General features: G+C 38.2%; 1 protein-coding gene across 1 annotated transcript; it reads right to left on the reverse strand.

The window, feature by feature from the left end:
- Positions 1 to 5,787: 5,787 nt before the first annotated feature.
- On the reverse strand, positions 5,788 to 9,455 carry LOC107192855 (endoplasmic reticulum resident protein 44). Its single transcript, XM_015582197.1, has 8 exons — positions 9,275 to 9,455; positions 8,636 to 8,717; positions 8,379 to 8,534; positions 7,966 to 8,266; positions 7,781 to 7,830; positions 7,663 to 7,734; positions 7,373 to 7,627; positions 5,788 to 7,286 (listed from the first exon to the last, which is right to left on the reverse strand). The coding sequence occupies exons 1-8, from the start codon at positions 9,329 to 9,331 to the stop codon at positions 6,940 to 6,942; spliced, it is 1,320 nt and encodes a 439-aa protein (XP_015437683.1). The 5' UTR covers positions 9,332 to 9,455; the 3' UTR covers positions 5,788 to 6,939.
- Positions 9,456 to 10,981: the final 1,526 nt, after the last annotated feature.

Below are 10,981 nucleotides of genomic sequence, written 5' to 3' on the forward strand. Positions count from 1 at the left end.
CACACGTAAAGTAAATGATGCATTATACACATACCTATTATATATACCTGTACATGGTGTTACTACCGAGAGATACTTGAAATACCGTTATTATGGATATTCATATTCATATATTTAGTATATACTTATATACATACATACATACGAACATATGTTATATATACATATACACGTTAGCGACGTACGTCGGTGGTATACTGGCATTGGTATTTTTATGGTTTTAAAAAAAAAAAAAAATAATACAACAAGAACAACAAATATTAGTGTCAAAAAGCGAGTAAACGAGAGCGCGAGAAAGAACGAGCGAAAGTGTGAGAATGAGTGAGAGAGAAATCGGAGTGAAAGAGACCGAGAGAAAGAGAAACTGGCTGGCTGATCGAAGCGCGGCAGAGATACGCGAGTGTGCATAGCGAATACATTCAGGCAAGAGAGAGATAAAGAAGAGGGTGAGGGATATAAAAAAATAAGATGAGCTGTTAATCGTTTTAGAGAGGATTCCGGTTCGTCCTTAACACGGATTCGTCGACGGACAGCTGGCGAACATAGCTTATTGTTATCGTGGGTAAAATCGGTCACACGAACCGATGATTTCACAAATACACTTAGGTACACAATTACACTCACATATATAGAAATAGACAATAATTCTGTTCTTTGCTTAGGCGACACACATACAGTTACATTGCGTTGTTCGGTTCGACCGGTGGGTAAGATACATACGTCGGAACAGCGATATCGAATTGTTAAGGATGAAGGATATCTTGGGGGAATACGACGTACTTACCTAATATAACGATCGTCCTTTTTGCGGCTGCATCGCGACCTCTGTCTTACGGTAAAAAAAATCTAACACGATCTCAGAGAGAAAAGTCTTTCCTTCGTTTCGAGTACATATTTCCTTTCAGATCAGGGCATATTTATACGACATACGGTCCCTCTAATTATCAATTAGAGACCAACACAAATTATGTATATGAAAATTTACGTTGAATCCACGACCGCCCGACGTCGACGCGACGTAATTGGAAACAGGCCGCGAGTTGTGCAGCTACGAAAAGGAGATACGTACGATGAAACGGGCAAACATATACGCAAACGTTAAACAAAACGCTTCGACAGTTGCAAACATAAAACGAGCTCGACAAGTCGAAGGAAAAATAGTAATATATAACGTCCCGAAGACAATATCTTTAACGATTTTATTAAAGGATGCTAAATCGAGATTAACCTCGATAGGAAGGCCTACGTTTTGCCATGTGAGTCCGACATGATAGATTGTAAATGATTGTCAGGGTGTAGGGAAATGGATAAGGCAGAGAATATGAGAGAGTTCACGATACAGGAATTACGAGAAATAGTGTGCTGTTTAGCTTACAATTAGACACCCGTTAACATTCTTTCTAGTCTGTCCCCTTTTGCTTTCGGCTTCACCGAGAATTACCGCACTGTCTCGTTTCACAACTGTTTCATCTTTTTCAATTTCTATATTTACTTCAGACACATCTCGAATTATTACCTTATTGTTTTCTTTCAGATTAATTCATACCATTGCCCGAAATTTCACTGCACCCCATGAACGTGTTCCGTTCGATCTATTACAGTTCCCAAAAAGAGAAGCAAACCTTATATCCGTAAGTTTATCGACAAACGCTAGAACACGAGTACAAGATAACGTCAATACATGTATACCTATATCTTTTCCAAAAAAAAAAAACAAAAAACAGAAAAATCGTGCGAAGTACCGAAGAGCCCGCTCGAATTCCCAATGCATCGGACACGCAAGGAAACGACACTTGCGAACGTGATGTGTCCATCGAACGTGCATTTTTAGTTCGCAACCGGACACAGAAACGCACACTTGTCACGCGCGCTTGTAATAGGTACCTCTTTCATTAATATAGATTATACGGGTCCGCGGGCTCCTCGATCACGTGCGCACGTTCTTCGAATCGATTATACATAAAATACATATATACATACATATATATCTATATTTGCCCGACGGCAACGGGCTCTCACGCGGCGATGAATTTACCCGTTATCCTTCGGTCCTATCCCCCGACCCCTCCTTTTTTTTTCTTTTCTCTTTTTTTCTTTTTTTAACAGGGGGGGAAACCTTGAAAAAGGTGCATCGTCTCCGATGGGAGTGGAGACGGTCAATGTGGGATTTCACCCACTAAACACCCCCCCCCCCCCCCCGGCCCCCCACGTAAGGGCTGGCAACGGGTACGCTCGGCATGCACCGCGACCAGCCCCGCATCCCCCTACCCCTTTGGTTAACCCTATCAGACCTGAACGCAATCTATGTGATATCATGTATGTAATTCGTTTCTTCGAAAACGGTTCATTTCGTATCCACCGTCTGGTTCAATAACTCGCATTTTTGCGCTGGAAACTTCTAATTCTGTCCATTGAATCGTCCCGAAGGGTCTGAGACCTGTTAAACCTTGACACGCAGAGATGTCCTCGAGGTAATAGTAACGAATGGATCGCAACAGTTAACGATTCTGTCAGGGAGGAAAGAAGGGTCAAAGGACAACTCTGCTGGGTGAGATGTGAATCGACCCTCTGGACGCGTATTTTTATAATATAAACTTCGAACCAGATCCTATGATATTATACATTGGAATACGTACGATATCAACGCGTCATATGTATTACCATTATGTTTATGCCATTGTAATACGCGCGAAACATATACCTACATTGTACACCGTCTTATTCTGCTGGCAGATTTCATTGTAGTCATCGGCCCCGCGTATCGAACAAATTAGCAAGTTTTTACGCGTCACAATCGATCACGTGGACGTTCTTAAAAGGAGAATGCAAGTCTTCCGTTCGATCTACGCTATTCGAGACTCGAGGACGGATTATTATACCCTCGAACACTATATCGCTTGTTTTAACGCATAATTGTTTCCCGATAGAGAGTTGCTCAAATCGATATTCCGTAAGTCTTTTGATAAATCGGAGCGATCGGAATGTTGATTCGTCTGATCGTGCATTGGAAATCTGTGGATCAGATTCACCGGCGAGGAAATAGAACACTCGCGAAGACTAACTTGTTCGAGTTCGTAGGAAAAATTTATACTTTATTTTGTAATTTCTTTGGACAATCGTGAAAAGGCTAGTCTTCGTCGGTGTTTCGTTCGTATCGCACCCATGGTACCGCGATCTAAAGCTCCAGAGAGACGTATACCAACGCGAAATGTTCGAGGTAGATAACGCTTGTATATATGCACCTTACATACGTGACACATTCATATATATATATATATATATATATATATATATACACGCGACCTTGTTTCTACCTATGTTCTTAAACGATATTTCCAAGAAATTAGCGCGACATTTTGATACGTTGACGAGCTGACTAGAGCCGAAATTGTTACCGAAGAATTCCGCAGGATATCTTCTTCTCTTTTCGAATTAAGGAGTCTTAGGGAATATATATATATATATTTTCGTCTCCATTCTTCCTTGAATCCTACGCAATTACTACGGCGAGAATTATTTCCGTTCCGGTGGACTCACAGCGATCTAATGTCCGTAAGCTCGAGTTTGTGGAAACGCGTGTGCTGGTAACTGTCCAAGAACAATCTCAATCGGACGCGTATCGAGAATGATCAAGGATCGCGCGAAAAGAACAGGGGAAACGGCAACTAGTTGATATCAAACGTGTTAAAACGACGGAGAAGTAATCAAATAATTGTACGTACGCTGCATAAATAATGAAAAGAATCTTGATTAACTTAGATGTGTAATAGTTGTAATCGTTGAATAAGTGTAACACTACGTTGTAGCGATCGCGAGAGTGTCTCGGGCAACAGGAAGTTCTTCTGCCCCGAAGAATTCCGGAAGTATTGTTAGAGCGGGACGGTACCTCGAATCGATTGTCTGTCAGTATAATCAAATGTGTCTACGTTTTGCATCCGTTGGTTGGCGTTGTTGTTAAAGAGTATCCGCGCTTCGCGATCGAGATCGAGAAACGATTACCGAATGCAACGGTCGACGAGAAAGGTTATCAATCGCGTGAATCATTTATCAACAGTCCAGCTGTGCTATGTCACCGAGAGCGAAGAACATTGTATGTAATTACGAATTGTTGAAAACGGCCGCGAGAAAAACAAAAAAAAAAAAAAAAAAAAAAAAAAAAAAAAGACCTCCGAACGAATCTAAATCGTTCGTGTCCGCGAGTTCCTTGATTTGCCGTGATTACTTTCTCGCTTCTGCCGTTCGAAACGGTTTCTTCCCTCTTATACTCGCTACCTGCTATCGCGAATTCTCGCCTAAGTTTGCCTAATATGAAGCGGTCTAACGTAGTAGCATTGCAAGGGTAGGCAATACAAATACCATATATCGTTAATAACTGCGACTGGGTTACGACGCTGGTCAGGAATAATTATTGTAATAAGAAAACCGTCTTTCATTACTTTATTAAAACGATCACGAGTACAAGTCGTTGTTAGTTAAAGAGAAATATACGCGTGTGTATATCCGGCGCAGGCAAGCTAAAAGAAGAGAGACCCGTTCGATATGTATATGTATATATACGTATACACACACACATAGGTCTTTGGTTTTTCGTGGAGTGCAAAATATTATTCTAACGTGGATACGGCGTAGAAACGTGGGGACAAACGCGTTAAGATTGTAAAAAAGGATGAAAATTATCTCTTTGAGACGTACTAAGCAAACAAACAAAAAAAAAAAACTATAGGGTAAACACTAAGTCAAGCGAGGTTACACCAGAGATATCGCACAGTGAACGAGAATATTTATATTTTTACTTGAGGAAAAAAAAAAGTGTTATCATAACGTTTGTAACGTCTAATTCCCGACCGGTAAGGAATGTTTATAACGTTATTTTTCTAGAGTATATACGTAACAATTTATTATTGTGTTATGACGAAACGTGCTCTCAAGCGACAAACAGTCGAGATCCATTCTAGATGCAAGTACGTACACGTGTATTTACTCTTTATAAATATTCCGTTCGCCTCGATTGTTTTGCATTGTCATTGCGAATTTCTCTATAGGTAGCGTACAGTTGAACGTATTACAGAGATGCTATGCTATGGTACTTTTGAATCTTGAAACTGATGTATGTATTCCCGCGGTGTTCATTACGTGTTTACTATTATAAATATCATTTACTTGAATAGACAGGAATACGGGGTACGATAGAAAGCAAAGAACATTCTAAGGCGAAACAAGCTCTTTACTTTCGCTTCATAGGTACGTTCTTACGCTCGCTTCGAAAGCGATTGGTACAGGAAAGACGAGACACGAAAAACGCTCTCGGTTAGTGATCATAAAACGTGCATACACGTGCATCTTGAAACTTTTCTGTCGAATATCTATTCTACGACCATTTCTTAAAACGATTCCTTTGTACTTTATCAACGACCTTCTGTTTTCTTAACTGCGGTACCTGCGATCGAGGGTTCTTACTCAGATTTTCTCCATTCACGTTTCGTCGTAAGGTGGCAACAAAACAAAAAAATGGAAGTGCTGGAAACTGTGGCGAGAGTGCAGTATGTGTGGTATTAACTGTATGAAACCATGTTACGTGTAATGCTATATACTGTAAGAGATTAGAATACAAACATAAAATGGTGATGGCGCGTGTACTGCTGGAATGTAATACATGTATCGAGTTACCCATAAATACAGCCATTTTATAATGGACATTCCTCGCTGGTCTATTTTCCTAGGTTTCTCGTAATATTTGACGAACAGGTGTGTCGTGACGTATTAACGGTAAGCATGATAAGTGTCTGACTTAGAAATTCTTTATTAACAGAAAATTTAATACAATCATCCATACAAATTAGCTTCTTAGGAGTATCTTAGCGCTACGTCATATCAAATCAATATCATCCCCATCTTATACTGTTACGAAAAAATTGAAAATTCCTCAATCCTAAAATACTTTGTCCAAGAAGCGATCGATCTAACTAAGGAAAACAATCGATCTATAGCCCCTCCCCTCCATCCACCACTCACTCACTCTCGCACTCAGGGGTTTCCACCGTGCGTTACGAGCCTTTGTTTCTTCTGGTAGGAAAAATCTCATGACATGTAACTACATACTAAAGTATCAGACGGTCACCGTCATAAGAACAACCCTCGGTTCCCAAACACATCATGGAATCGATACGCACAAAGTGCAGCACGACCAAAGATCGTTCACCGCAATCATTGTATCAAAGCTAAGGTGGAAATTAAACTTCTTCGATCATACAAATCGATACTCTACAATGGTTCACCTATGGATGGGTGATTTCTTTTTTTCTTTTTTTTTTGTGTAATGTTTACTCAGCAATATTTTATAAACCGTATTAAGTAGTTTACTTATAACATATATAACCAGAAATATTGACACTGGGAGATACCGCGATCTGTGGCGTTCATTCGTAATTGCCTTTGCAAAACTGCTACCGTTCTTTGCATTCAGTATGAAAGGAAATACAATATACAAAGCACACGTTATGTAAAAATAGAATAAAATCTACTATTTTCGGTCGCGAAACTTGTACGAAGGTTACGATTTATACGTGTTTAATCAATTCTTTACAGTTCAAAGTTCAGATAATACATATACGTGTATGGATGTGTGTGTATATATATATATATTTGTTTTTGGTAGTGGCATGGGATGTTACGCTGGAAATACATATATACTTTTTCTTAAATAATTAGCCTGAAATTGACCGCAGAATTTTTCGTCCCATTTAGAATGTACTAAATAACCGTTCAATTAGGCGAGAATACTATATAAACGACAAAAAGAATGCTAGACTTTCGTATAACGTCGATCAATAATTTGATTTAATAATACAACGGATTTGGATTGCATCACTGTAAAATAACTAACAAATTGTGTAACCAAAATTATATAAATCTAGAGATCCAAATATTTTAACTATAACGTTAAAGTTCATCCCTGAGTAATGTGTACCTGTTTTTACTGGGCGCAAGTTTCTTGAACGTGGATTCCGGTGGGGTGGTAGGCACTTTAATTTGTCCAACAATTTGTGGTAGTTCATTATTCCTAGAGTCTGGACCATAGTGAAATTCTCGATGCAACTTCCCCGAATACAAATCTTTCAGGAAAGATTCCAGTTTCCCCTCCACATGAATATCATGGAAGCTTGGAAACAGGTACATATGCCTAAAACTATCTATAGCGATCAAAGGCAAATCAGTTGGTGATTTTCCCAAATGATGGAGAGGATGAGCAAATTTCAAACCATCTGCTGTTAAGAAATTGACATTTTCTGAAAAAAAAAACCAAGATTTCTCTGCTTTTAACCAAACCCAGACCGTACAATTTCAAGAATTAGAATCTATGATCACGGCTTACGTTTTTCAGTTATTAATGTTTTCGTCACTACATCTTTGTACATTTTTACACTCTCTACATCATCAGGAGCATGAAACAGTATGAGAAATGGTAAACCTTCCTCTGTTAATTCTTCCGCATTTTCAAACGTAATTTCTCTCACAAGGGGAACACATTTTTCTTGTGCCCAAACGTTTAATTCATCAAAGTTATTTAAACTGCCGTGGTATGTTTCATCCTCGTCATTAGAAAGCGCTTTATCCGAATTGTAATTTTCTTTCGTTTTTAAATATTAATTTAAGCAGTTACACTCCACAAGGCCTCATCAAATAATATATAAAAACAAATATGATGAGAGATGATGCAGATAAACAATGTTGCAACTTTAAACAAATGTGCAAAACGCAAAGGTCACCTACAAAGTTACTTACAGCAAGTGAAAATGCTCTCCAATGTCGCAGTTTTGAGCTGAGCAAGTGCTTGTTAGAGGAAATCACGTAACAATTACATACATGTATATTTTTTTAGTCTTTCAGTGAGATTGATTAGATAATATCAACAACTCTACAGCTAGTCTGTTAATTATTTCTTAAATATAAAGGTACAATGCTTACCCAAATCCAACATGAAATTGACAGTCATCTTTAAGATTGGTGGCAACTCTTCTAAACATTTCATACTCGGGAACATCCTTTCTATCAAAGTATCCAATGATCATTCGTTTTTTATCATCTAAATTAGTTAATTCTTTCAAATCATAGAATTCCTTGATTGGATCTTCCAGTTGTTTTCTTATAAATTCTTCGAATGCTTCCACAGACCTCTGACCTCTATATTCTCTCTTGGTTGGTTGACCATTTCTTATAACTTTCAATGTTGGATACTTGGTAATATGAAACCTTGAAGCAATAGAAGCTAAAACAGAATAGTTTCACTTAGAAAATTTAATTGAATCAATACTAATCAGTGCTTATAATCACAATTATATTAATATGAATTTAAGTTCTTGTTTTCACAATTTACTCACATTCCCTATCACAATCCACTTTTGCCATGACTACCTTCCCTGGTTCAGGAAATGCACGTTTTATCTTAGTTGCAGCTTCTTCAAAAATAGGAGCTAATAAGTTACTAAAACGGCACCATTGTGCATAAAAATTTATAAATACCAATTCATTTGAAACTAAAATCAAACAGGAACAAATAAAAATACGTTTTTTTAAATCTCCGAGTAGGTCATGTGTATTTATATGTGACGTTTTTTTTTATAGAATCATAACTTACCAAGTGTCATATCAATATTTTGTTGAGTAAGCGATACCGCTCCTTCGTTTGCATCGTTCGCTAAACTGTTTGGCAAAAACGCCTACAATAAAGGAAGTACTTTAACACGTTACTTATCTTTAGTTTATGCTAGAACTTCACTGATTACCGAAAATCAACACACGCAACGATCAGAATCAGCAGTGCATGACATATGGGTTTAGTAATTCGATTGATAAAAGGTAAATTAGAACAAAGTAGAATTGGAAAATGTATTTTTATTATCCAGTATGATCTCTTAGGGCATTTTGGATATGCAATGTCAGCAGTGGCGACTTTTGCATAACACCGATTGTAATTACTGCATACAGTTTGTTAATAAATTTCAATTTTTGTCCAACCCGCATAACTTTTAGGTTATTTCGTGTGTACGTGTATAGGTTATGCCGCTATTTGTCTAATGAAAAGAAATCCAAGGTCCTTAAAATGTGATCACGCTGAATGTGCTCTAATAACGGGGTACAGTCTTTCTGGAATTCGTAAGTGCCCAAATATGTGTCATCGTATGTACCGCTGGCGGTTTGTAAAAGATTCTGTCACTTAAATTTTTCATTTTCTGTCGATAGAATGGCGCCTTATAAAATTCTAAATATTACTCACCAATAGACATGCAAATATGAGTACTTTGAAGTCGAAAATATCACAGAAAACCAGCATCTCGTGATCTCAGAATACAAACTTGATCAAGCAATAAGTTTTTCAACAACCATCAGTAAGCAGCTGGCTCTGCATCAAATGCCACGAATTTGTAGTACATCGAAACCTAGTAAAATATTTCCGAGACAACGATTCCGCAGGCAGCCTGAAGTGTTACTGAAAAACACTATAAGTCGAATGGAGCGAAAGTACTCGTATCGAATGTCGAGTATCGACCTGTGTAATAGCTTGGTAACAGGGGCGATAGAACCCCCGGAGCATGCGTAGGAGACCTCCTGTCTGTTAGAATATAAAATATTATTATAAATATATTGTAAAATCGTATACATAAGTTGTATTTAAGACAATTATCGTTATTTTTAAACAATTACGGCTCTAAATTGTACATTTTCCAACCATTTCTTCAATAAAAAACAGGTAAATGTTACATAAGCGTTGTTTACTGAGCCTATCACTTCCTCTATCCTATATTTTCCATTAATAAACAAGTGGTAGGGGCGCCACTAAATGTCCCATAAATTCCCCAATTTTTCCGTCACATTTATGAATCCAAGATGGCGGAAGACCGGTGGGGTCACAGAACCCCGTAGGTTTCCGCCATCTTGGATTTTGAAAAAACGCGGGAAAAATTGGGATTCATGGGACATACTAGTGGCGCCGCCAAAAAAGTGGGTGGCGAAAGTTGGAACTAAATCCAGAACTTTTTCGATCGTTCGCACAGTCGCCACCAGATGGCGCTGCTTAAAAAGTTTTAGATTTAGTTCCAACTTTCGCCACCCACTGTTTGTGGGGGCGCCACCGTACTGCAGGTTTTTCCGCCATCTTGGATTTTGAAAAAGCGCGGGAAAAATTGGGATTCATGGGACATACTAGTGGCGCCACCAAAAAAGTGGGTGGCGAAAGTTGGAACTAATTCTAAAACTTCTTAAGCAGCGCCATCTGGTGGCGACTGTGCGAACTATCGAAGAAGTTCTGGATTTAGTTCCAACTTTCGCCACCCACTTTTTTGGTGGCGCCACTAGTATGTCCCATGAATCCCAATTTTTCCCGCGCTTTTTCAAAATCCAAGATGGCGGAAAAACCTGCAGTACGGTGGCGCCCCCACAAACAATGGGTGGCGAAAGTTGGAACTAAATCTAAAACTTTTAAGCAGCGCCATCTGGTGGCGACTGTCCGTACTATCGAAGAAGTTCTGGATTTAGTTCCAACTTTCGCCACCCACTGTTTGTGGGGGCGCCACTAGTATGTCCCATGAATCCCAATTTTTCCCACGCTTTTTCAAAATCCAAGATGGCGGAAAAACTTAATTTTTGGTTAATTGATATTAGGAATAGGAGTCGAGATAGTGCCGGGATTAATGAATAACGCATATGTATGATTTGACTGCCTTTTATTGAAAAAATCGTTCGAAAATATACAATTTACAATAGTATTTCTATAAATTTAACAATAATCGCCTTAAATACAACTTTCATATATGATTTTACAATATATTTATAATAATATTTGTATAGATTCAATAAAAGTGCCCTTAGATACTTATTTTACGTAAATCCTACTTATCTACATGATTCTACAATATACTTGTAATGATATTTATATAAATTCAGACAAAGTAGACTTAGATAGTATTGAGGCTTATAAAATATT

Source organism: Dufourea novaeangliae, unplaced genomic scaffold (assembly GCF_001272555.1).
Source record: "Dufourea novaeangliae isolate 0120121106 unplaced genomic scaffold, ASM127255v1 scaffold447, whole genome shotgun sequence".
Taxonomy (NCBI): Eukaryota; Metazoa; Arthropoda; class Insecta; order Hymenoptera; family Halictidae; genus Dufourea; species Dufourea novaeangliae.

Excerpts from the sequence above, each read along its gene's own strand:
- LOC107192855 (XM_015582197.1), bottom strand. The coding sequence starts at position 9,331 with ATGCTGGTTTTCTGTGATATTTTCGACTTCAAAGTACTCATATTTGCA. Across the intron at positions 7,831-7,965 it reads CAATTTCATGTTGGATTTGG|CACTTGCTCAGCTCAAAACT; the intron begins GTAAGCATTGTA and ends TCCTCTAACAAG. Across the intron at positions 7,287-7,372 it reads AACATTAATAACTGAAAAAC|AAAATGTCAATTTCTTAACA; the intron begins GTAAGCCGTGAT and ends TTTTTTTTTCAG.